The sequence below is a fragment of the Barbatula barbatula genome (genome assembly GCF_947034865.1).
Source record: "Barbatula barbatula genome assembly, chromosome: 22".
Lineage (NCBI taxonomy): Eukaryota > Metazoa > Chordata > Actinopteri > Cypriniformes > Nemacheilidae > Barbatula > Barbatula barbatula.
The window spans coordinates 6583932-6610779 of record NC_136785.1 but is presented as its reverse complement, the minus strand read 5'-3'; the positions used below and the strand labels follow the sequence as shown (position 1 = coordinate 6610779).

Below are 26848 nucleotides of genomic sequence, written 5' to 3'. Positions count from 1 at the left end.
ATTTGATTCAACAAATGGGTAAAAACCACCTAGCAAGAACAGGTAAATGTACAACACAACCGTTAGGTTTGTTCCTTTTTAACCAAACACTGTATTGAAAGTAACCCGGCATTTTTTAGAGGGCCTGAGACCAAAACCAAACTTCTCCATTTGCTCTCTGTTTATTCTCATCGCAGTCTAGCAAAAGTAATAGAAACATTAATGATATCTCATTTGTGATTTTTATTCCTCTGGGTTGTAATTTAGTACCATTTGCACAATAACTAGGCTAAGCCGTACCTCGCGCGCTGCTGATGAAACCTGGTCTCAATATGAATGTTTTGCTGCCACCTAATTCGTTTGCTGCGAGTGGTTGTTTACCAAAGGAAGCACAATGAATGATGAATCATTTCCTTAGCATGCAAAAATAAAATGTTTGGAAATTAATTTCCTTTGATGTAGACAGAAATAAGAAACCTCCTGGAATAATTGTTGTTTTTGGAAATGTTCTCCAAGGGTACTCTATCATTAGAAACAGGAATGTTTCTAATAGAGTTATCAGGACTCTTTTAATTAATGCAGAAAGAAAAGTTAAGTCTTAAGAAGAAAGGAAACGTGATGTCTCGGGTGATTTGGGAAAACGTTCAGTGACGTTAAGCTGGTCGTTCAGACAGGCTGCTGATAAGATCCTATGAAAGGGTTTGTTTTCTTTTTTCTCTATTTGACGGCTAAATGTCTTTGTGATGGCTCCAAGTGCCCTCAACCCCTGGAGATAGGCACAGCTCTGTGTTTTCGGCTCGGGCTTCGCTCCGGGTTCCAACTGAGTTTTTTATTTTTCTAAAAAGTGACCGGCTGAGGGCTGCTGATAGGAACGTGTCTCTCGAGTCCTTGGCTGTTGATGTGTGGTGTAGAGCTAGGGGTTAAGTTTGAGAGGATGGAGGCATGGTTCAGATTGGTCACGTCACTGGTTCACTGGAGCCAGATCTCTTCATTCTATCGTCAGCCTGGGGATTAAAATGCTCCCTGATCAGCTTTTGCCTTTCTAACACAATCAGGAGAAAACAGAACTGCTGCAAGCATCTGACTTGCAGACACACAATGTACACAAATTTAAAACATATGTACAGCGAGGATCTTAAGCTAGTTTTATTAATATATTGAATTGGCTTTTGTTTTCATTTTAATTTCAGTTAAATGTTTATCCAGTTGGTTATTGCTTTTGTCATTTTTATTATTTATTGTGTATGTTGCTATACTGTATAAGGTTGATTTGTTTTAATGAAATCTGAAATCAATTTATCTTATAAAAAATGTTTTCAGCTAATAATTTTAGTGCATCGACCTTAAAGTATTTCAGTTTGTTGCTAAGCCAACATTTCTAATTGTTGTTTATTTGAAGTTTTTTTTATAATATTGAAGCAAGAAATATTTTAGGAAATTTAAATGTAATAATTCTAGTAAAGTATAACAACCTTCTAAAGTATTTTAGTTGAGTTTTACACATGCCAATAATGTGTGAACTAACAATATTTACTGACCAAATATTTCTTTTTGCTTTATTTGCATTTATGTATAATTGTATTGCATTTTTGTTATTGGTAGTAACATGCAACAGCTTTGTCAATTGTGTCCCTCATTAAATCACATATAGGAGATAAATTTCAGTAAATCTGCACCGGTCACCAACGTATGTAAATAGCGATTCGGTTTCTCATATTTTTGTATCTGTGACCTAATGTGAAAAACATTTCACTTGTGTCTCCACATAGAAAAAGAAACTTTAGATAACATATATTTGACAAATGTATGATGTAACATTTCTGAGATTTAGGTTGTTTAAGGACACCAAGCCACAGTTTGAATTGAGTCACATTAATCTCCGTGAGGGTCAGACTGTCGTTCTTACAGCTCGACTCGAGCCATGTGTTATGTTGCCATTCCTTATAAAGTTACTGGCGAGTTTTCTTGTCAAAACTATAGTTTGCTTGCATTTGGGTCTTGGCCAATGTTCATTTTTAAATTAAATGTACGGTTGGACTGAGATAAAAAAACATTCAGTATCTAGAGACAGAGTATCTAAGGATACAGAGAACATCTTTGTAGTGTTTGAAGCATATACAAATGTTCGCACAAAAGTGCGGGCTAGAAGGGTTATTTTCATTTATTGCGTCCATAACTTAATGATGAGTTTTTAACAGTGTGTATAACAACCATTCTCAAAACCCTTTTCAAGAACATCAACCGACCGTCTTTAATCTTTCTGTGAGGAGAGTGCTCGCGACTGTAAGATCATCATGTTTATTGATGAAGAAAACACTCCTGCATTTATAATTGTGATTCCCAGGCCAGAGCTTTTCTCAGGAGCGTGTAGATCCATGCTTCTTCTCTCATTAGTGGTTTGGAGAGCAGTTACATGTTGAGATGGAGTTTACACCTGATTCATAATGCAAATGAAAACACGTTTCCCCCATGAACAAATTAACAACCTCTGAAAAGATAAATAGCCCCTGCTGTAATGTGATTTTGACTAAACAATATTACACGTTTCTGCACGTCCCAGTGGAATATATGTTAATACATGCAAATGAATTTGCGTTCCTTATGGACTATTTTCTTACTTTGCTGTTTCTTTGCTGAGATATTTTTCTCATCCGGCATAATGCCATTTGCATTAACACATTTTGATAAGAAGAAATGACCAGTGTGTGTTTTGCTCAGACAGGTTGGCAAGACCTGTCTTGAATTTAAAATGATGTCAATTAAACTAGAAGGGTGGTTTTAAGATCTTGTCCAGTTCAAGCTATAAATGTGACCCTGGACCAAAAAACAATCATATGTAGCATGGGATTTTATTTGGCAATAGACAAAAAAACTTTGTATGGGTCAAAATCATCGATTTTTATTTAATGCCAAAAACATTAGGGTTTTTAAGCAAAGATCATGTTCCATGTATATATTTAGTAATATGCTATGCTAAGGACTTTATTTACACAACTTTAAAGAGTTTTTCTCAGTATTTAGATTTTTTGCACCCTCAGATTCCAGAGTTTGAAATAGTTAAATAGTTGTCCGATCCTAACAAATTATACATCAATGGAAAGCTTATTTATTCACCTTCAGATAATGCATGTTTCTTGAAATTTTGAAAAGTTTGCCTATAAGACTGTTTTTTTGTCCCAAATGTGTGAACATCAAGTTGTTAAAAAACGAGTTGGACGTATGACGTAGTAGTTCTGTGCTCGAAACACTCCCCCAGCACTCCAACTTGTTTTTTATAAGTCTGGATCACTCTTTCGTAAGAGATCCTATTCCTTTTTTGGCCACTATCCTGAAAAAGCATGCCAGCGCGTCATCCACCAAATAAAAGACCACGCCCAGTGTGAGTGAAAGATCACGCCCACGAATGAGCACCCCATCAATGCCGCTACTCTAAGGCTAACAAAAGTTGAGCTGTATTTGTTTTCTAACTGTATTTCTGTGATGAATGTTATATAAACTGTGGATAAAACGCTGGATTTGGAGATTGTTTGAAAATAATAGATGGCACTGTCGCAGTGTTAAAAAATGCCGGACATGAAACTGCACACGTTAAGTCAAATTAAGTCATACATGTATGCGACTCTTTTATCATAAACTCTTTAGACGCAATTTACGTCTTTAGACGTAAAAAAAAGTTTACTATCAGTTTACAATCCAAGCATAACTATGCAACATGCATCAGATGTTTGATGCATCTGTAATAATATGCTTAAAAGGGCAAAGATACAAAGTTGGAGATGATATTAGATTACTACTGTAAATAAAAAGCTTGTGTCATATCCATTAAAGAGACCCAAAAATAATTGACTCACATTCTTGTTGTTTCAAACCTCTGTTACTTTCATTCTCCTGCAGAACACAAAAGAAGATATTTTAAAGAATGTTGGTAACCAAACCACATTGGACACAATCGACTTCCATTGTCTGGACAAAAAACATTGAGACATTATTTTAAAATGTCTTCTTTTGAAGTCCACAATCATAAACAGGCTTTGAACAACATTCAGGGGTGAATAAACAGAACGCTGACAGAATTGAAAGTTTTGGGTGAACTGTCCCGTTTCCATGATAGCTGCTAGAATTATGAACCGCATTTTAAATTTAACTTGAAAAGGTACGTTCATTTTTGTGTAGAAACATCAGCAGGGTGTTTGGTGTGTATGATGTTGATGTCATTCTTCTTTCTAATTAGTGAAACCGATGGTCCCGTAATCCATTTGTCATTCTATTGTACAAACAATGCTGTAGCAATGCTGTGGATACACTGTCCTGTGATAGAAAATCAAACTCAAAACTCAAAACGCAATACTCCGTGCCCTTCCTGTGGCTACAGCAGAGTGTGTTTTTCAGAACCCACACATGTCAAAGGTACATCTGTTTTATCTCAATCAATTTTTGACATTTCCCCCAGCCTCTGTTCTCTGTGTTCTTAAAATACATTTCTTCTACCGGTTCTTTCTCTCTCGCTCTTATAGATTCTATGCATATATTTTCTGTGTATTCTTAAAGCGAGCGCTATAAATTGTCACTTTTCACCGATGCATTGGAGGCTGTAAAAGGGCCACTGAACCTGATTAGTTGGCGTCACAGTTAACCAAGCGATTCTTCCTAATTCCCCTCTGCCCCTACGGGGTCGCTGGCACGTGTTTACTTGAAAGCACAGACTCTCTTCATCTGGCCATTAATAAGTAATTAGTGATTTGTGTAGCGGGGAAACGAATTCTCTCTAGTTTGATTTGCTTGCCACACAGGTTCCCTCCACAAAGCAATCAGGGCTTGCCCGCAGCGAATAATCCTAGTGTGCACATTTCTCGGTAATGATTTTTAATGCATACCCACCCATGAATTTCTCCAGCTGCTTTCAGCATGCCGGCTGCCATTATTTAACTGAAAGAAGAGGTTCATTCTTTTCTCCAAAACTATTATTCACTTCACCTAAGCGTGTGCTTTGTACCAATGCTTTAGGTTCCCTCCGACAGGCTCGTGGTGCAGTTGTTTGTTAGGCTAAACCCCTGATCAGCATGTCTAACACTGAATGTTATGGATGGTCAGTGCTGAGCTCAGACGCTTCTAACTGTTTCCCCTCCTGCAGATCACAGCAGGCTATCGGTGTTCAGTAAAGGTGATTTTCTGTGTTTTAGAACCGCGCTTTTCCCCAGAGAGAAAAAAACGTTGTCGATAGTGCTGATATTTGAAGTTTGCTATTCTAAAATCAAACTCGTAAAGGGTTTCTTCACTCGTTTAGTTTGTTTTTAGTTTATCAGATAGTCTTGACCAAAATGATCTACAGTATGAGTCAATGCAAGAGAAATGTATACATGCATTATGGACACAAAAGGGACAATGTACACACGTTAGAGACGAGTTTCTTTGTAGGACTTCTGTGAATTAAAATGTGTAAACCAGAAGCAATAATACCCAATAAATGGAGAATGGATATTCTTTATAGAACGTCAAATAGTTACTAGATTAAAATCTTCATGTGCCCATTAATGAGGAATATGGACCATTATGGATGTGACAATTCAGTTGCCTAACAATGGAAAATTGTGCGTTACATACACAAAAACTCACACACAAAGATGCTTTAAAAACTTCAGATGGGTGAAGGCTGTTTGTAAAATTAATAATGGATTTATCATAGTAAAAGTGTAGTAAGTAACCATATATTTTGGTAGATTGATACCCATTCCACAATTTTACTACATATGGTTCAACTACTGTTACTGTAGCAAAGCCATAACTAGTAAGTGGTTAAAATGATTAAAATATTTAAATGTTTGTCAGACAACATTATATGTTGCTTTATCGCATTTTCACTAACATTATTAATCGTTTTTGTTTGTAATTTACTCTGTTTGCCATTTTAATAATATTAATAATCATGTGCATTGTTTTTTTGTATGTACTGTATGAATTAATACAGCCACATTTCTAGCTTAATGTCGATGAAGAGCTTGAACCTGCTTGTTTTGACAATGGTTACGAATATGATTTATGTATTATACTTACACGCACTATGTTTAAACAGCAAGACATGCTTCTCTTTTTAACCTTGAGAAAAAACTCCAAAAACTAGTGTGAGATATTTCACTTGATGGAAACCGCAAACGTATGCTTCAGGGCTGGGGTATGACCTCATTCTGGCTATCAGAAACTGAGCTTGATGGGGGGAGGTTGTCTGGCCTTTATCCCCTGCTATAAGTATCTGATTTGGAATAAAAGCGCTTAGAAGCATCTGGAAGAGACTCTTGTGGGTGACTAGGCTTGAACTGAGCAGCTCATGGGATCACTTGCCACGTCCAGTAATCCCAGAATCATCAGATAACAGGAAGTGCATTGATGACCGTGTGATGGTGTTATCTCTGCTATTGTTTAAGTGTTAAAAACTGTATTTATAAAACCTGGACACACAGCCGTAACAGATTACAGAGCTTGAGCTCCGCAATTGAAAGAAATGCATGTTTGTAGAGTTTTGTAAAAGTGTGAAAAGCATGGCATTGTCTTTGACTGCTGGTCTTTTTTGCAACATCCACTAACACCATAATTCTCAGTGAAAAATTGCCAAAAAAGAGGGTGTTTCACACATAGAGAAACGTGGGTTTCTGCTTTTCACTGTCAATTTTTTTTCTCTTAATTTTATATTTCTCCTGATTCTTGTTCTGTCTGTGTTGTCGTAGCTCATCACCTGTTCCACCCTAAGGTCAGGGGTTTGATCTCAGAGAATGCGTTTACTGATAAAATGTACAATGCATCTTAGTCTCTTTAAATGAGGCTTTACATTTGCTAATTAATAGAAGTGAGTGGGATTAAGGGTTATTGTGATTGCTAATGTGTAGAATAGTGTAGGCGGTGTATGTGGAAAAAATTTAATTTATTTCACGCTCAGGTCAGTCTTATCAAGCTAAATTGAGAGCTTTATTTAATTTAAAAAAATCTGATGTAAATTAAAGGGATAGTTCACCCCGAAGAAAGAATTCTATCACTATACTCACCATCAAGTCTTTGGTGTGTTCAACACAAAACAAGATTTTTTGTAGAATGTGGGAAACCCAACAGTTCTGGGGCACCGTTGACTTTTTTCTCTACTATGGCATTCAACAGAGCCCCATAACTGTTAGGTTACAAACATTCTTGGAACATCTCTTTTATGTGTGTTAGGCAGAACAACGATAGTCGAACGGGTTAGGACAACTTGAGTGTGAGTAAATAGTGACAGAATTTTCATTGGTGGTGAACTAAATATAAATGTATAAAATGTTTTATGATGCGTAAACAAATGTGTTTGGGCCGGATCTCCGCCCTTGATGTGTTTTCTAGTGATGATGACAGCAGTGCACTCTGCATTTCTGCACTGCTTTGCAGTGAAGCGATGGTCTTCAGTCCCTGCATGTCAGATTGCAGTAGTGCGCTGCATCCTCCACAGCTGAGAATCAGCAAGAAGCCGTGCTGTGAAATTGGGCCGTGAACATTTTTGGGCGTGTTTGCGGCGTTATCTGATTTGCATAATTCCTTTAGTGAATCGAGTCCTGAAACAACGCAGGCAGCGCATACAAATAAGAGCTTCCCCCCCCGTGTGCTTTTGCCTCTGCCCTGACTGTTGATTTTTGTATATGGTAACTGCATTGTTTATTATAATATTTTGTATGAGAAAAGCCGGTATTTGTCTTTAGCATTTTAAATAGATTACGCAAACAGCTTCTTGTCATGCTCTCCCACTGTGACCTCTTATAAGCCTTAAATATGCTAATTTCCCAATTGCTTTGAATTGTGCTCATAAATAACAGATTGATTGTCTTCATATGGGTATAGGTGGTTTCCCGACCATAAAAATGAGCTGCGTCCAATGTAATCCCTAACAAGGGCTGGCCATGTTTAAACAGAACCTTGAAGCCTCTGGAGCAGTCGTGCGCACCGCCCGTTTCCTGTGCAGCGGTAATGAGAAAGATTAATCCTGCGTGCGTGGTGCGATTCATCATGCCTTTGCGCCTCTGAAATACATCTTGCGACTGTATCGCATGATCAGATAGGATTTAGCCTCACGTCTTCTTAAAAAAGACAACAGTGAGCACATGAGAAAAGAAAGAAAGCTGTTGTTTGATGTCTCATGAAAAACCGCTTTAATATTAAGGCCCCTCAAGAGCAAGTCCAAAAAATATTAAAAGCATCCACAGGCAGTTTTAATGCCATGTGAATATTATAAATGATACCGAAGTAGTTTTTTATATATTTGAGGAGCTTTTCTGCCCACATGCTTTTGATACCAGGGGCGTAAAGTTGGGCTCAGACCATTGGATTACAGAAAAGCTGAAGGCTAAAAATTCACTCTCCCGCATTCCCGTCATGCCCTTGAGGAGTTTTCAATGGACTCTGTAAATTTGCAGTAGCGGAGAGGGAAAATATGTCAAACATTAGCTGTGCTGAGAGCATTTCGCCAACGAATAAGCAACACATGCCCATATAAAGCCAGCTACCTTGTTAAAATCCACAGCTTCCCACAGCGCACCTTCTGATTCCGGTTTCAGAGCAGAGCACAGCCCCTGGGGATGAGATCGGATGACTGTGGCCCAACAGAGACCATCTACTCCACCACCTTCCTGAAACTCTTAAGTATGTCCACCCAGACACCGTCTGCAGAGTTGCTCCCAGACCCCTTGGTTGTCTAATGGATACCTTTTACACTAATAGGATATAATCGATGGCCACCATTGACAACCATAGGAGAAAATACAATGTAGTCAAAAGTGCCCCAGAACAGTTTGAAGTCCTATACATTCTTCAATATATCTTCTTTTGTATTCAACAGAATAAAGAAATGTATAAAGCAATGTTCCCCACTATGGTGGTGACCAATAACCATGTGGTTACAAGCATTCTTCCAAAGATCTTTCTCTGTGTTCATTAGAACAAAGAAATGTATACAGGTTTGCAACAACTTGAGGGTGAGTAAACGAGGACAGAATTTGTATGTGGGAAGATGAATTATTATTTTTTAAGTAACATAAATGAAAATGAATGGGACTGGCTAGAAAGCAGAGGTTACAATGTTTCAAAAGTTACCATATATGTCTAGTTTTGTGGTCTGCAACTTAATTTTAATAATGCATTATTGGACCCCACCCCTGGATCTGTGGGGGCTGACAGAGTTGAAAAGGTTAAAAGAACTCTTTCTCTTGGTTTTTGTGCAAAAGAACTTGTTAAAGGTTCTTTATGGAACTGTACTCAACAAAGAAACTTTATGTTTTTTAGTTCGTTGTTATTGTTTTTTCATATTGGTGACTTGGAGAACGAATGAACTGTTTTAAACTACATCCTAATATAATGATTACATTTGAATGCCTTTTTTAATTATTTACTTGTCAATCATAATAATGCAGTCTTCAATATACAGTAAATGATTTCATAGTGATTTAATCAATCCTGATGTCAGTGTTAGACTGTGTCTACACCGGATTATAGTTATTATTTTGATTAAAACTTGAATTAATTGGCAGCCTTGATTTAAAGCAGCATGTGCATTGCAGTGACGTGTGTGTCCTTCAGTATAAAAAGTTTTTCAGGGGATTAACAAACTTCAATATCTTTTTCAAGTTTAAAGTTGTAGAATACAAATGTAAAGAAGGATTCAGAAGGACAGGAAATGAACTACAGAAGATCTAGGAGCGGTGACTTGTAAAAGTAACAAATTCACCAGGCAAATAATAAAAAAATCTAAAGGCAACACAACAATTCCAGATAGCAGATCCCAAAGCAATCCTCAAAGAATTGGAAGCATGCACAGAGAATGAAACATTTTCAGAGAAGCATTAAAAAAAAATCCCATTTCAAGCTCTTCTTGTTTAGTTCTTTTTACTTTTGAAAAGAACAGCGGATACACCAGAACACCATAGCACTCAGCAGACACACTACAACAACGTAGCTTTCTTCTGAGTTTTTGCATTTTCTAATAGAAAGGCAATTTACAGATGCTCCACACACACAGATGCCGCTATACCTGCCTGTGTCGACTCGGCTCTGCTCTGCTCTGCACCTGCTGATCTGATTGTTCAGCACTGCCCATCAGTGCACATAATGAAGTGCAAATCAGGCTAATGTGCTCACTGATGCGCTGGCTTTTAAAGATCAGCTCAAATTGATTTAGTCCCAGCACCCCTGAGCCATTAACAAATAATAAAACAGAATATAACAAATATATGTGTCCAGGGATTGAAAAAAAACATTCCCCGCTGCCGAATACAGGAGGCACAACTGGCGATGTTTGTTTTATCGGGCCCGGGGAAGGACATTATGCCCCTGTAGCATTTAGGAACACTTACGCAAAAACCTCTGTTTTTCACAAAGTACAAATGATGTTTATATTATACAGCCTGAGAAACATTATTAGCAAATTATGCTTAAAAGACAGAGTGAGCTTTGGGTTTTAGTAAGCTTCACAGTTATGCTGAGATAGAGGAGAAAATGCAAGCCATCAGCAAAAGGAAATTAAACTTGTAATTTAGGCACACACGGAAAAGATGAGAAAAAATAAATACACTCCAGGCAATTCAATTACGTTTAGAAGGCATCTGTTACTGTATGAGGTCTGCTAAAATGTTTTGGAACTGTTCCATTTTGGAGTATGTAGAAAATGACCCAACATGGAGACGAGGAGATACATTTAGAAAGATCTCAGCTTTTTAACTAAGAATTGAATGCAATGATGGAGCGTGTAGGCTTTAGACGAATTCTGTCAAAGCACAGAGCAATCGTAAGCAAACCCTTCAATTAGATTGTCTAAAAACACTTTTGCACATTATTGTTCTTTGTTTCCTACCGCATTAGAGTTGTTATCACTGCGTTTTCTCGCAAAGGCACGCTTTTTCACACATTGTTAACACATTGTTTTGTAGTGTGATTCGGGTTTCTGGGGTTATCGCATATTTACTTTGGATGTTCTTTCCCCTAACACTCGTAATTCTTGTAATATATATATATATATATATATACAGATTAGCATTGAGCAAAATATGGAACATGTTGCTAGGGCTAATAAACAAGATTTGTTTCCAAAAAAAATTTCAAACACATTTTTTTGTTATGTTGAACACAAAAGATGATATTTTGAAGAATGTAGGACAGCTGTAGGACAATGTAGGAACCATTCTGGGCACTTTTGAGTCCATTGTTTTTTTCCCTACTATGGGATTGAAGCTCTGTTTGTTTATAGCCATTCTTCCAAATATCTTTCTCTGTGTTCATCAGAACAAATAAATTAATACAGATTTGGAACAACTCTAAGGTGAGTAAATGATGACAGAATTTTCATTTTTGGGTGAACTTGCCCTTTAATACTCTCTCAAGGAATTTTGCTGTTTTGTGTCTGTCAAATGCTTGTGCGCATATATCTTTACAATTTATGATCTAATTAGAGAACATAATGAATAGTCAATGAGTTGTATCCATTCTTATTGAAATATTTTGATGATTGCTGAGACTAATTCTTGTGGTAATGACTTTAGATCAACGTCATTTGCATATCTGTGTCTGATGATTTGTCATTTGCATCTTTTTAGCATTTATGTTCTATAAATTCATTTCGGCTTCTCAATTTTTTATTTCTCCTCTCTGTGAAGTACTGTCAGAGCTCAAGGTTAAAACAGCGTCTTTCCCCCCAAATATATTTTGCATAAGCGATCACAGAACAAGTTGAAGGAATTTGTTATAATCTCTTAAAATGTTGTGCTAGCATTTTTGTTTGTACTCAGGATGCTAAAGCCCTCAGCACTACATTACATTTAATCTTCTGTCATGAAGTTGCATCGTGGAACAAGTTTCAAACAGTTATAGCCTTAATAAAAACGAGTGCTCTATTGGACTGCACTGATTTATTGAAAGGCCCTAAACTGTGACAAAAATGGTCCCCTTTTATATCATCTAAGGTCCACTTGGCCATTCCATTCTCACCTCCGTAATCTCTCCAGCAGCCGCATTGGCGATTATCCCCGTCAACACTTCCAAACCAATTTAAATATTGGATCTTTATGGGATGATCCACCTTAACCTAGATACTCGTATATGATTTGTAATTTTGAGCAGCTTGGCATCAAACCCAGGTCAGACAAGACTTACGTTAGCTGAGCAGCGAAGGTGGCAGGGCCAGCCGTGCTTCTCCACAGGGCTATGAAGGATTAGCATGAAGTGGCGCTGATTAGAGTCGAACTCAGACCGCTAGCTGCCTGGCCGTGACCTCATTTCTGAAATGATTTACTGGGCATTCGTCCCACAACTCCTGTAAGTGCATGAAAAACTGTATGTTTGCTTTCCCCCTGGCAAGAAAAACATTTTAGCTCGCTTGTCCTACAAACTAGACCAACTAATGTGCATTTAATTTTTTTTATTACTGTTTATCCTGTTCCTACGCAATTTCCCCCAGCGTCGCCTGCGTCACAATGTAACTGCTATCAGGACTTAATTGGGGGCTTATGCTAAATTCCTCTAGCCCAGATTCAGGCATCATGAACCTTTCCATTATTTAGAGTTACATATGCGTTAAGATTCTAATGACCACATACAGTACAGAACTTAATATTTGAAAAAGTCCTGACTGAATGAGCACTGACTGCAGTTCCTGTGCTGCCATGTGCTTATATTTCCTCTCGTCTTCAGATTGGCCCTAAATGTGTACAGTAAATTGCACAGAATCTGAATTATTGCATCATAAAAAATACTATTTTGGCATCGACATTATGCACTGGTTTAATGATTTATGGCATGAAAGGATTTATTTAGCATTGTTTCTATTATCTTTGTACGTTTTTATCCTTGTTTATTTTTTTCTTCTGTCACCAAGTTATTCTGCCCGGCCTCTTATGCTCTTTGTTTCACGGGTCCGTTTTAATTACAGAATATTAAAATGACCTTGAAAAATGTAGCACTGTTTCCACTTGCTGTCATTTCATTCTTCAGATGGCGAGATAAAAGGACAAAGGGCAGGTTGGCTTATTTTTATATTACCTTTGCAATTTACGCATTTCCCTATAGGTTCATCTGTTGTTATTTTATTTTCTCTTAAATTCTTACAGCATGTGGAATGCTCTTTTTCTTTAGTATTAACTTCTTTTTATGATCTTGAGTTATTTGTCTTATGAACCCTTTTATTAACATATAACAGACATGGAGAACATTTAAGCTGTGTATGCTATTTTTGAATGTAAACATTTATTTTGTTTATATAGAGAATTAAATTTTAATGAAGTGAAAAAACACTTATGCATTTGGCAGATGCTTGTATCCAAATGCATCAGTCCATAAACGCTATGCATTTTATTAGTATGTGTGTCTCCTTTATCAAACCCGTGTCCTTATATTTTGGATAATAATGTTATCCAATGAGCACCAATGGCTTCAGTGACTTGAATATTATTACCATTCCATGCATCCCGTGTCATTTTGCTATTAGCAGGATTTCATATTTACTTGAGCAGATGCTACTCTGCCCTTTGTTCTCTCTGTTTTCTGGCTACTGTTGCAGTGTTGCCCTTATGGTTATATTGTATCTCATGCAAATCTTTGTTTTGTCAGTCTTAATTGCAACTTTCATGCAGACGTCTGTGCCAGCAAAAGATTCCCGTCCACATCTGTTGCCATAATGTCCTGTGCTGAATAGACGTTGTCATGACGACATGTATGACCTCTTTAGAAACCATCATTCAGACAACGTCCGCATTTGCGCCTGCGATAATTCTAGAATTGGCTTCTCTAATGCACCGTGAATAAGACGGCCAGACTACAACACAAGGCTCTGGTTATGACTTGAGCTACAATTTCTATAGAAAAACAGCAGCGTTCGTGATTGCCTGGAGCTATACTTTTTTTTTAATCCCTCATTCGCCCAGGTGTCAGATCTACAGCCGGGATCTTACAGCAGAACTTGAGATGGGTCAATACAAGACTTAGAGGTTGTTTTGAAGTGTCAAACGCCTACATTGTGTATATGCTCTCGGGGGTATGTTTTTGTGATAGTAGGTTGAATGAGACTGGCTAGGTTCCAACTTTTACAGTGGTGAGCTGCCCTGCTGTCTACTTCCTACATAGACACCTTCCTTCTATTTCAGCATTTTAACTGATAGGAAATCTCATATGTGACTGTGCGTGCAGATGGAAGACTACATGATAGATAGCATATAGTACTTCATTCAAATTGCAAATTCCATTGATTCTTTTTATTTCTGTACAGCCCGTTCACAGCACATACAAATCTGACTAAACAAAGTTAGATATAAATGTGTTGTTACCTTGTGGTGTTTAATACGTTTAATTGTTTTTATTTGTAGGTTCATGTAATGGTCATGTATATTTGAAGAGTTTGGTTCTAAAAATCAAGTTTTTTATGTTATCATGTTTTTATTTTGTTTTATTGTGTTAGTTAGCTGTAGTTTTTGTTATTATGGCTTAAGTCAAAACAAACCAACTGCAGGGGGATTGATATTGAGTTATCTCATTTTGGAACCAAACTCTTCATTTACATGATATTTATACATCTGCCAATGTTTTGTTAAGGTGACCACTAAAGGCAAACATTTGTATCATTACTTTACACAATGCAGTATTCATTTGTATATATTAAAATATAAAATAATTTCAATGAAAATGTTTACATCAAATGCGTCATGGGATTGCATATGGGAGCACTCCAAGCTACTTTAACATTTATCAAAAAGCATGCATATTTGCTACAGTGTAGGCAGCATAACGTGTTAAAATACTGACTATGTTGACAACTTATTTAATTTTGAAACAAACCAACAACTACATGCATCTCATCTATAGTAATACAATTTAAACCAGGTCCACAGTCTACCTCATGCCTCCCACAATAAACACTGTCTATTTTACCAGTACATTTTGACAGAGAACTGATATTTTTGTACTTGTCTACGTGCCTCTGTGTTCTCTGATCTAAATTCAGCCCAGGCATGTCTTTACCAGCATGCACGGTTTTGTGTACTTGGAGTTCTTCTCCTCCCTTTTCAGCTGTTGATTATTTTACAGACAGAAAAATTGCAATTGAACAGCTGAATAGGTACCTGAGATTACTTTCGTATTGAAAGGTTAATCGAAACTCATCTCTTAGACCGCTCTCTGTAAAACCGTTGGCTATTTTTCGAATGAACTGTAAAGACAAAATGAAGGTAATGAGTCGGCTACAAAGACCGTGCTACCTGGCCTCTCCATTCTCTGTGGAGTTAGTGGCAGTCTGTTTAAAGCCTCGTGGAAAGAACGCAGCATCATCTCATTTGAAGGATCCAGGATTTTAGGGCGTTTTTTTTCCCTTCTGTCGTGAACTCATCGCTCTGTTTATCGCTGCAGATACTGTCAAAGGTCATGCTGGACTTTTTACGCAGAGAATAGCTTAATAAAATGTTAACTCCTCTTTCACATGCCCCATCATATTTTATTATTCCTCCTCTTCAGTGTTCAAAATCAAAACCGAAGTTTCTGTCCTACAAAAGATCGAGGGTAGATTCAATGTTGAAATGTTCTTATGCATATTTAAGGAAATCGTTTAAAAAAAAAAAGAAAATAATGTCATTATTTTATTACCCTCATGTTGTTCTTGTTGGGTGTGCTGTCTTTTTTTCTGCCTGCGTTCATCTCCAGATTTTTTGTAAAAATAATTATAGGATTCTCCAAACTGCATTTCTTTTCCTACATTTTAAGATTCTAATCAACATGTGAGGGTTTTGTTTATACTTTTTTAAGCTAAAAGCTGCAATTTTATCTTTTGAACAGAGATGGCGATATAGAGGCAAGTTACAGAAAGATGCAGCTTTGGTTATGTGGCTATGACTTCACCACTATATTCATAAAATTCTTTAATAATGTCTACTTTTGTGTCCCACAAAGAACATTAGAAGACCATAAGGACAAGTATATAATCAACAGAATTGTAATTTCTAGTGGAAGGCATTTCTTTGAAGCCAAATTAAAATAAAGATCTGCTCAAGCTTTGAACAGATCGTACCAGACATATAAAGACAGCTCATATAATTGACCCATCTCATTTCTGATAAGCAAGAGAGCGCACAATCCCCTTAAAGACGTATCTCGCACACTCCCAAGTAGCCAGCTTTACACAAGATGCTGGATTTACAGGGTATTTTATAGTATCTCATTAATGGCTGCGAACCACGAGTACAGCTGGTATGCCAAGACCGCACCGAGATTTTGCACAGTTTTATATATAGTTATGTTAATCGGATTCGGCTCCATAAGGGCTGTGCGAGTGAGGTTATGATCAGAGCAGGCTGTCTGAGTCTGAACACACTTGAACTGTCATTGTCAGAGAAGATTTTAATCAACGTGAGGTTCAAAGTTTCGCCCGTGTCCTTGCAGCATCAACCGCGTTCCGTTTGCAGTCTGAGTTGTCGGACAGTCGCACAGCAGTGATTCTGAGGAATAATACATAAGCACTTAAATAGGAAATTAGATGTGGCTGTGAAATAATTCATATCAGGTTAAAGTGAACATTCTATTATTCTGTTTGATGTACGCAATTAGTGTGGAAGAAAGCTCCAACTAGTTGGCCTTGAATGTTGCACGTGGCTTTTGCACAGAATGAGATCATCAGGTCTCTCCGAGATGTTTCGTTACCCTTGAGATATTTAAAGAATGACCAGAGGTCAGTTAGTGTTACTTTTAGCTTGATGGAGACGTGCGTGACCCAAACACCAGGCATCTACAAAAGAACTGCCTTTATTGTGTTTCGTCTGCTTGCACAAGTAATTATATGAAAATTATTATTATATGATAGTTAGTTCCAGTTTCTTAGGAAGTGACAGTTGCTAGTTGGAAGGAAACGGTTCTTAATCCCAAATGTTTATGCGATATTCCAAATTTCTGCAATAGCTAAATTCACAACTTTGGATGGAAACCCGGCTAATAATAAAAATATCAAGATTCTATTTTCACAGAATGTTCTTTACATGGTGATTTTATGTAGAAAAAGAATCTAAAAAGATCCCAAAAAGATTCTTTAGCTAGGTTTTCAATGCCAGGCACACTTTTAATCAGTATGTGTGATCCCCCCATTTGTGCTGGAATCATAATGTAATACCTACTGAGCCACAGAAACACAACCTATAGGCTTTAGGTCATGTCACACCTATCAAATATTATTTGCTATTGCTACTCATTTGCTTAATATTTAAGTATATTCAAGACACTGTGTATTCAAAGTTGATTAGTCAACTTTCAGGAGTGGGCTTCAGAAACAAAAACTTGCATATCCCATCTCGCAAACCTTCGCCTTTATCTTCAGCCCATTCTGAAGTGGGACATCTTCTTCTGAGGCTCTCCCTCTACCATCTGTCTTCAGTGGCGTTCTCAAGACCCTCTCCTCCTCCCTGTCTGTTTGACAAATCTGAGAAGTGCTAGTGCACTTTCCTTCTCATTGATTAGAAGAAGCTGCGTGCTTTGCTGCATCAGGCTCATTAATGGGCTCCATTAGCTTGGCTCCCCAGGCATGGCGGGGGTGAGTTAGTCTGATGGTAAACACAGATGCGGTTGGTGAGGCAGGTGACAGCTCGTCTCTCTCAGGGAAGTTCCTAATAGCAGTCACAACAGGGACCCGTTCCATCAAACTCTGTTCTGTAGACACCTCCTCTTTTCCAGTGAATGATGACCAGAGGACGCTTGGAAAAAGTGAAATGTCGAGATCCATATCGGTGTGATCGGTTTAATGAAGGATGGGAATCTGCGCTCTGAAGCCGCTGGTCTGGCCACCGAGACAGATTTGAGATGAGGTTGAATGTTATCTCTTGCGGATAACAATAGCAGGGGTTGATCTCTGATAAGTGTTGAATTTCGTGAACACAATTGGGGAAACGCTCACTCGACACGATTATTCAAAAGCGTCATGCTCTTGTTACGATTAAACCCGATAATTAAGAGCCTCTTGTAATTACTCAAAAGGTAACCCTCCTTGTATTCTCATGAATTAACACAAAGGCTCACATTGCACATTGGGTCTGTCCTGAAAGGCTGTCATGTTGATTTGGACCCTCTTATAGAGCTACGATGTCAATCAGCCTCCATTAGAATTACTCAGTGCGTTTCGGGATTCGTCTGTGCATAGTAAGTGTAGATATCCCAACTCAAGTCTCTATCAGAGCTTCATAGAGGTGTCGGAGGAAAGCTCCAGGTCCGGATATTAGCCTCTCCTCCATCCCACCAGGGACCCCAGCTAATCACAGACCTATTATTCCATCCCAGACAGAAAAAGAGAAAGAAAGAGGGAGGATGAGAAAGCGATGTGTGTATTCACTGTGTAATACAAGGAAACCCTCAAAGGCCGTGTAGAGATTAGCTTAGTATGGCGAAGGCTGAATCTGACAGCGTTAATCTCGTTTCCCATTTGCCATGTTGTCATGGCCCAATACGTTTAACGAGGGTAATAATGAAAAGAGGGGAACCAGACTCATTAATTAAATTAGCTCCCTTATCCACGGATCTCTCCGAGTCCACTTATCACAGCTCTGATTGGCTCCAACTTCCTGGGTTTCGCTCGGGCAAATGCCAGATATCGTTCATTTCTTTTCAAATAGACTGGCCTTGCACGGAGCACAATTTCTTTATTCTGTAATTCGGTTTTGCCATAGGAGGTCATTTAGGCCAAGCACAGCCGGGAAAATGTTCTTCTGAACCCAGTCTGGAGCAGAATTGTAGTCCTGATGGGTCTGAGCCATAGAGGAAATAAAGAGACTACGGTTTGGAAAAATATTTTTTATCTTTTTGAAGCTTTTAGGATAATTCAACCGAAATCCGTTCGCCTGTTTTAGTTCAACCTTGAAAGGTCTTTTTACTGTATTTCACCTGTATTTTAAAATGCACTCTAGTCTCGTATCTGCTGTTTTGGGAGAAGCTTTGCAAGAGGCGAAAAACGTCCTTCAGTATTATACATGCAACTTTTAGACGGGTTTCATGAATCCAGTTTGCATGAGACTGGATTAAGTCAGATGTCTTTTTTAAACAATATGCAAATAGTTTACATGTTGTTTCAAAAGAGCCTTTAATAGAAAGAAAATTCACATTTATTTTTACATAGTGCTCTAGGTCTTAGTGAAGCCAGAACAATGGTGTCTCGTTCAAATTCCTCTCTTAAAGGTCAGCTTTGTCCACGGGCTGATTTGACACCCTTCATTTAATCAGATATAGCTGAGAGGTTTAAAATGGCTCACCCGTTTCTTTCCCTTCACTGCCTCACGCTTTCCTTTTTTCATTCTCATCTCATTCATCATCCAGGTGGATGCTGCACATTGATGGTGGTTGAGTAGATTCTCCTCTTCAATGTAAAGCGCTTTGAGTGCCCAGAAAAGCGCCTTATAATACATAATAATAAGTCGTAAAATTTATAATTTATTTTATTTGTATTTTATATCCTTAATATTTTATTTTTCCTAAATGCACACACATTTTTTACATTTTCACAAAATTACAGTTAATGAAAATGCATTAAAATATTCTGTTCATAAAAACTCTTAAAATAGTTTTTATTGCCTCACACATGACACATCATATGCTTCATAATTCAATTAATTACGATCATGATTCATTATCATCATCATCATAATTACAGTCATGCTGTTCATTGGCACTTTTGTCTCCTCGGTGACAGATACACCTCCTTAAAAAAAATTATTATGGGATTATTAGTGGCAAAGTTGTTGGTGGTGATGGTAATGATGACACTGCTGAGGGGCATGATTAAAAATGCAAGAGTGCTTTTGAAAATGCAATAATTTAGGTTTTTTGGATGGATTCACTCATTTTAACGTTGACAGTCTGGGTCTAGTACAAGGTTAAAATGATCAAATCTAAATAAAAGGTTTTTGAAAAGTTTCCAAGACTGTGATATTTATAACCAAAAGGAAATAAAGTTTAAATCTGTTAGCTGTAATAAAACTCGACCCCTGCTGACTTGAAAATCTGTGTTTTCTTGTACTGTTTTAGAGCCCTGTGAGCCGAATGTCTTTGTCAAAAGATACAAGCATTCGCCTCTGCCTTTGTGCTTTCAGTGAACAAGCTCCTTCATGTCCAAATATTGATATTTCCAGTCTCCTTGTATTGTTATTGGATTGCAAGCACTGACATCAACCGGGACCGCAGACACGGCCAAAGAAAACGTGAGTTAAGTAGGAAATCCGCTCGAAGTCTTTATCAAATGCAAGACTTGACATTTCACTCCTCTGATATCATTCTTCCTTTGACGTGCACGGATGTCTCATCATAGCTTGGGAAGATCTAAGGCTCACGCACCTGTTGGGAATGAGCGTTGGCCTTTCTTGTGAAGAACGCCCCGCTCGCTGGCAGGTAATGGCTTACATCTTGAGTGGCAGGAACCTCTGTAATGAAACTGTTGTCACGGGTTTAGCTGCAGGGGAAAGCCTGGCACATTTTACTCGGTCTGGCACAATGGGACTTCATCCAGCCCACATCAGTATTGCCAAGTGCTCAAGAATCCGCCTATCAATCTTTAATGCGAACTCTTTTCCATTCAGTCAGCCTTTATATCAGGCCATTCACCTCCTGTCTGCCATCGGGCTGAAGACGCAGGTTTCGTTTTAATACTCATCTTTGTTGCAGGTCTTATTAATGTACTCATGTCAGGTCTCAACAAACTGACTGATGGGAGAGAGACCACAGTTAGGTTTTCTTGTTGGTCTACTTCTCATTTTTTTATAATGAAATCTTAAAGATTTTGTTTTATTTGGTCATGAATGTTCTGTTAGTGGTTTTCTGTTTTAACTCTTCTGGACCAGAATTGGATCAGCTTTGCTTGTGTTTTCTAAAGTTGAAGAAAAGGACGGTTTTGACACAGTAAGAATGTATTGTCATAATGTGGACAGCATAGATCAGATTCGTCTTGGAAGTATTTGGTAAGAAATGTATCATTTCACTGTAGGATTGTGTTTGGATTGTAAATTGCAACATAATATCTCGGCACATCTGACATGCGTAAGACCTGAGATTACAAGGATTCTTTCTCATAAGAAGTGGAAGAGTTAAGCAAAAGTCTTAATTTGCTCTTCATTCAATCTTATTGATGTCTAGAGGAAACATTTGAGATGCTTTTTGTGCTATTCTCCGGATTGAAATGGATGAATTATTTAGTCTTTCCCTCCACACCTAACTTTCACTTCAGGTCTTTTGTCAACCGCTAAACACACTGTTTGCTAATATGGACTTTTATAGCAATTAAATGCTGTTTGGGTGGTGGAATAATCGACACCCCAGGCTATCTGTGATGGCCTGGTTCAAATATGTATGTGTGAATGTGTGTGTGCGGTGAGTTGGTGTCTGTGTAATATCTCATAAATGATTCCTCTCACATGCAAGCAGCTAGAAGCGCCTCTGGTTTTTAAAAGACAGCAGGCGTTGAATCTGTGTTCATGTTTAGCATTGTCTCTCACTTCTTCTGTTTTCCCACTGTGTGACAAAGTAGAAAGATTTAAAATGGAGATTGTGTTCAGGCACCACCAGAATACAATTGTCACTCCTGTTTTACAGGGTCAAATATGGTTCTTTTCACACCGGTTCTTTACAATTGTTTGTAATTGTAAATGAATTATGTATTTATTTTAATCACGATCATTACTGTATGAACACAGCAGCTATGATAGGATAGAAAGTGGATTGACTATACTTCTGTTCACACCGACATTATTGAAAATTAAACCCTACATAGCCATTTCCAATAACAGACACATTTAGTAACCAAGCTTAAAGTATGCTTACTCAATAATACCGATTTGATTCAGCTTGGTCAATAGTACCGTAGTCCACTGTAGTCATCTGCTGAGGGAATTCGGCCGCAATTATGAGCCGCGCGGACAGCAGGATGCAGCCCGTACATGAGAGAGACCTTACAAGAACTCCACAAACTGTCACAGCATGTGATTTGTGACGAATACTGGAATCATCCTTGCGTGTACATGCCTCACTTTCATAATGTCAGAGAATCGGGGGAATTTGCTCGTGTTATTTTGGAAAACTGCCACAGGGTTTGACGGACTGTCAGGGTTGCAACAGATCTTCTCTGTCTGATATTACAATCCATCTCTGTCAGTCTTGCGCTGCCACTCTTTCACGAGCGCTGACACTCCTATCACATTGGTAAATATTACTTTAATTGATACTCGGGTTGTTTTAGAATTAATGAGCTGGCATGTGCTGGAATGGGGGAAGAACATCTCTCTTTAAATTGCTTTGCAGCCTTTATTGCAGCTCTTCTCAGAAATCATATTAGCCGAACCAATCTCATTTAAATCTTCCATTCCCTAATTAACCCTTAACGTCTGTATCGTGCTGCTTGCAAATTAACTTTTTGTAGATTTTGAGACAAATAAACAGGGTTTTGTGTCTGTGGGTTGACTGTCGTAGGTATTTATTTTGATTTAGCAAACAAACAATTAAAGCGAGTATGATGCGAAACAAATGAAAAATGTTTTTATCACTTTGATAAAGAAATAAAAAACTGCACTTTATTTACCAACCACAATTGAGGTCTGGTTGGTAGAGTGACGCTGTAAAGGGCTTCCTGGAACTAAATGATGGGGCTATGCCCTTTTATACAAGACACATTCAGTATAGAGATGCATTTAATGGCATCACTTTTACAAGACAATGTTCCCAGTTTTCAGAGTTAACATCTTATGGCTCAGCATGGTCTACAACTTAAGAATGAATCCCATACCAGGTAAATTTCACAGCATGTTTTATATTCAGCATTAATTTCTCAAGCGTATTTGTGCAAAACCTGATTTACATATTTTCATCAAAGTTCGTCCAAAAATGTATGTCATAATTTATTCACCCTCATATCTGTATTTGACTCTTTCTTCTGCGGAACACAAAAAATGTAAACTATTTTGAGAAATGTCTCCGTGGTTTTGAGGCCATTCAATGGAGGTCAATAGGGTCCGGTGTTGTTTGGTCACCAACATTCTTCAAAACATCTTCTTTTGTGTTAAGACATGAGGGTAAATGATCAACAGATTTTCATTTTTGGGTGAACTAACAAACAAACAACATATAACAAATAAATACAAAAACATGCGTTAAGAAACTTTATGCTATAGGCTGTAATGCTACAAGCAGCCACAATCCATGTAAATTCCAAAGAAAGGAAAAGGGTTCATCCCTTGTCCCACTTTTCAGGGTTGTTCTGGAGTATTTGATTGCAGAACTTCTTTACAATGAGACATATTTCGCATGCTGGTATATTGAAGGCGTTCTATAGTTGTATATGGTTTTCTATAAGTTGCGGAATACGTGCATAAAAGTGTGTTTCTGTATTTAAAACCAGAAAGTTGTGTTTGTAGCTACATAAAGCAACCCAAATGCTCTGACAAAAGCTTAGTTTAGTAATCAGAATAAAATGGCTTGAAATATTGAATAAGCGAATGCTCTATATAGGATCATAAATAACATGTTTGGCAAATAAGAAAAAAAAGGTACATTTGCTTCAGTTTATTGTCGTCTTCGCTTTGTAAGTGTTGAAAGCGTTAGAGGCAGACACACTAAAGAAGGCATTAGCCGAAATGTCTGTGTCGTTGTCCCCCAATGATTGAATAAAACTTAATATGTTTGTATCTCTGTGAGTGAGAATCATTTTGTATGAAGAAGTGTTTCAACAACACCAATTTTAATGTAATAATCTATCGCTGTGTTTGCACCTCAGTATTGTTGTGTAGTAATGATGTATCGTCGTGTTTATTGTTATTAAACATTTTGCAGTAATAATAAAGAATGTAAATCATTATATTTATGAAAAATATTAAAATGATGGCAACTTATTGAGATGTTAAAGCCTTACACCTATCCTTAACCCTACCCTAAACTTTATGAATAAAAAATGAATCAATTTTATTGAAAACAAATGCCTTTATGATCTATAATGTGATTATAAAATGTAAAAGAGCGTTTTCAGCAAGAGGTAGATTAGAACCCCGATCTCCAGTGCCTAAGCTATACAGACTTTACACATTTACACCACTGGAGTCATGTGTCATGTTTACACTACTCAAGTGTCATGTTTACACTTTTCTCTATTCCAATCACATATTGGTGGGCGGCGTTAGTGCAAATTGTCTCTGTCAACAAGACGGGCTATCTTCGTGAAAATAGACCTTCCGTGAAATGTTCTTGATTGATTAATACAAACATATAATGCTATAATGGCAGCTAAATTGTGAACGCTAAATGTAAACTTCTGCTTTAAAAAAGAAAGAAAGAAAATATTTCATTTTAAGCCTTTGATCTGTTCCAAAGGGAGTCATAGCTTGTTTATTCATACTATCCTCTAAGTGCATTCCTGAGCGTCTTTGATAAGGGGAATTTTGTTGCCACCAGCAGAGTTTTTATAGCACATGGCGTGGGGTAATGAGTTATATGCAGGTTAGTACACACCTGTGCCATTAGCTGGGGAAAACATGTCACTCACGGTTTCATTCTATGGATGGATTGAAGGACAAGCAGAAAGAAAAGGATATGGAAAAAGCAATCGGCAGGGCCATTTCTAATTACATTTGGTTTGAGTCTTTGTGATAACATCAGTTCCATTATTTTCTGAATTTGAATTGAACCGCAGCCAGTCTGCAGCATCCTGTCTTTGATTGGCTGAATTCACGTATTAGGACCAGTCTTGAGAAGAACACGAGTCCTGCACAAAAACACCCTGTACCATTTCAGTTTGATTTCTTTAGGTTGGTGCATTGTTGTGTGATTTTTGCACTTGCAAAATCAGTGGTGGGAGGGGCTTAAACAGGAAGTGAGTAAAAACTGAAATACATGTAATGCAAAAGGTTCTAGCACGTGTAATATTTTGTGTCCTGCTGCTGGATAAAATGACACAGTGTTCCTTTTGATGTTGACACAGGGTTGGATTGAAGGATGGTGTGGCGTTTCTGGGGGCGAGAGCCAGCAATCCCATTCAGTGGACAATCAGTCAGGACGTCCGGAGCGAGGGACACAGAGTGGTCACCCTGCACTGCCGCAGAAAGGAAGCCAACTTTGGAAAAAGGTCAGTAAGTGTTGTCAGTCTTTTTGTTTCATATATTCTATAAACACTCTCAATGAAAAAGTGTGGAGTTAAAATCACTTTTAGATCTTTAAGTAGCTTGTGGCAAAGACTTTGCAAGCACTTTTTTTCTTGCTTGCTTTCTGATGTTCATAATTTGTTCTCTTTGTAAAGTCTTGGGCAACAAAAGTTCACAGTTACACTCATCTCTACCTAATGACGGTTCTGCTCAACTTTTTTTATGCTGCCTTAAACACGGACCCTCTGGTAATGGCAGCGTCCTTTACTAGATTTTGCACCACTCAGAGGGATTAGAAAGCCATTGACTGACAGCTGTGCTCTCGGCCCTTAAAGGTCCCTCACCTCTTCCTGTACCCCTGATTTGCATTTGGATCTAATAGACACGCCCCATTTCAACCCCAATTAACATAGAGGATGTTTTTACGCCAGAATGAGATGGGGAAATAAAACATCTGTGTCATTTAACTATAGATCGTCCTGCTTTACTTTCTGCTTATCAAGCTGTCAACACTTCAGTGTTTTTTAAATGTGTCAGGTCAAATAAAGGTCACAGGGTGGGAGGTAGCGAACGTTATTGACAGAGCCTTTATACACTTATTTTCAGTCAAAAGAATAAAAAAGCTGAACATTAAGAGAATTTTTTTCCTTGCCTGTGGAGTTTTATATAAATCATATTCTAATAAAGAACAGTTATTTGATTACGCTCACTCATTGAATTTCCTATTCCACCTAATGTGTGGGTGTTTTGAAAAGATATTCTTGTTACTGTGACAAGCTTTACCTAATTGTGATTTCCGTCCCGGGCAACCTGAAAAATTACATTTTTAGTTTACAGGGGCTTTTAAAGTTTTATGATCCCTGCGCAAGGCGGGCGTAGTTAACGACTGCATCAAAAGTACTTACAGAAATCCTTCCAACTGCTTAAACCTTGAAAAAAACTTTTCGGCAGAAACAGTCCACATCCCCTTTCGCTCCCTGGAGCTGAAACCTGCCAATAAAACTCTAAAGTTACAGGATGATCTGCGATCCCACAGGAGGTGTTTTGTAAATGAGGATTACTAGATTGGGAGGTGAGAAAGGTTCAAAGGTTTTAAAGGTTGCTGTTAAGGTCAGAAGAGTATGATTATGTTTAAATTACAGATGTACTTGAACACGTGCTCACTTCAATCCACAGGGGGCAGATTGGTAATGAGCTATTGTACTTCCTCCTTGATTTGTCGAGCTCTCTACTACATCACAAATGAATCTTGACATATTCTACCCTGTTCAATAAATTCAACAGTAGTTAATTTAATATTTATCATGCATAACAATGTCATCTCAAACTACAAAGAGCCCTGTTTTAATTTTGTGATATATTCAAGTCATGTGTTTTTCTCAATGGGATGTCCTCTTGTCACTTAAAAGGGAGCTCTATAGAATATAGATGCTCAGAGGTTCCTCCAGGTTTCTTACCGTGGTTGATAAGCGCAATTGTCTGTTACCAGTGCCGTAAATAATGTCGTTGTATAAGCTTCCCAGTGTGTAGCGCAACACACGTAAATTAGTTTACTAACACCGTGTCTACACCAGACACGGCCTGATGCGACATCGCATTAGAACCCATTATAATGTTTTATTTTGTCCACACTGGATGCATCACGTCCGGTGTAGACACTGTGTAAGCTGATGGACTCAGCGAATGCAGAAAAGTCATTTGGATTTCATATATCGCAGTCAGGGGTTGGGTGGGGCTGTGTACCGACCCGAACA

The 26848-nt window shown here is 37.9% G+C and overlaps 1 protein-coding gene across 1 annotated transcript in view; it reads left to right on the top strand.

The window, feature by feature from the left end:
- Positions 1–26848, top strand: part of LOC306911567 (transmembrane protein 132C) — a 104854-nt gene that overhangs the window by 33681 nt on the left and 44325 nt on the right. The window contains exon 3 of the mRNA XM_079487036.1: positions 24935–25078. Within this exon, the coding sequence (XP_079343162.1) occupies positions 24935–25078 (144 nt within the window). The remainder of the gene's footprint in view (positions 1–24934; positions 25079–26848) is intronic.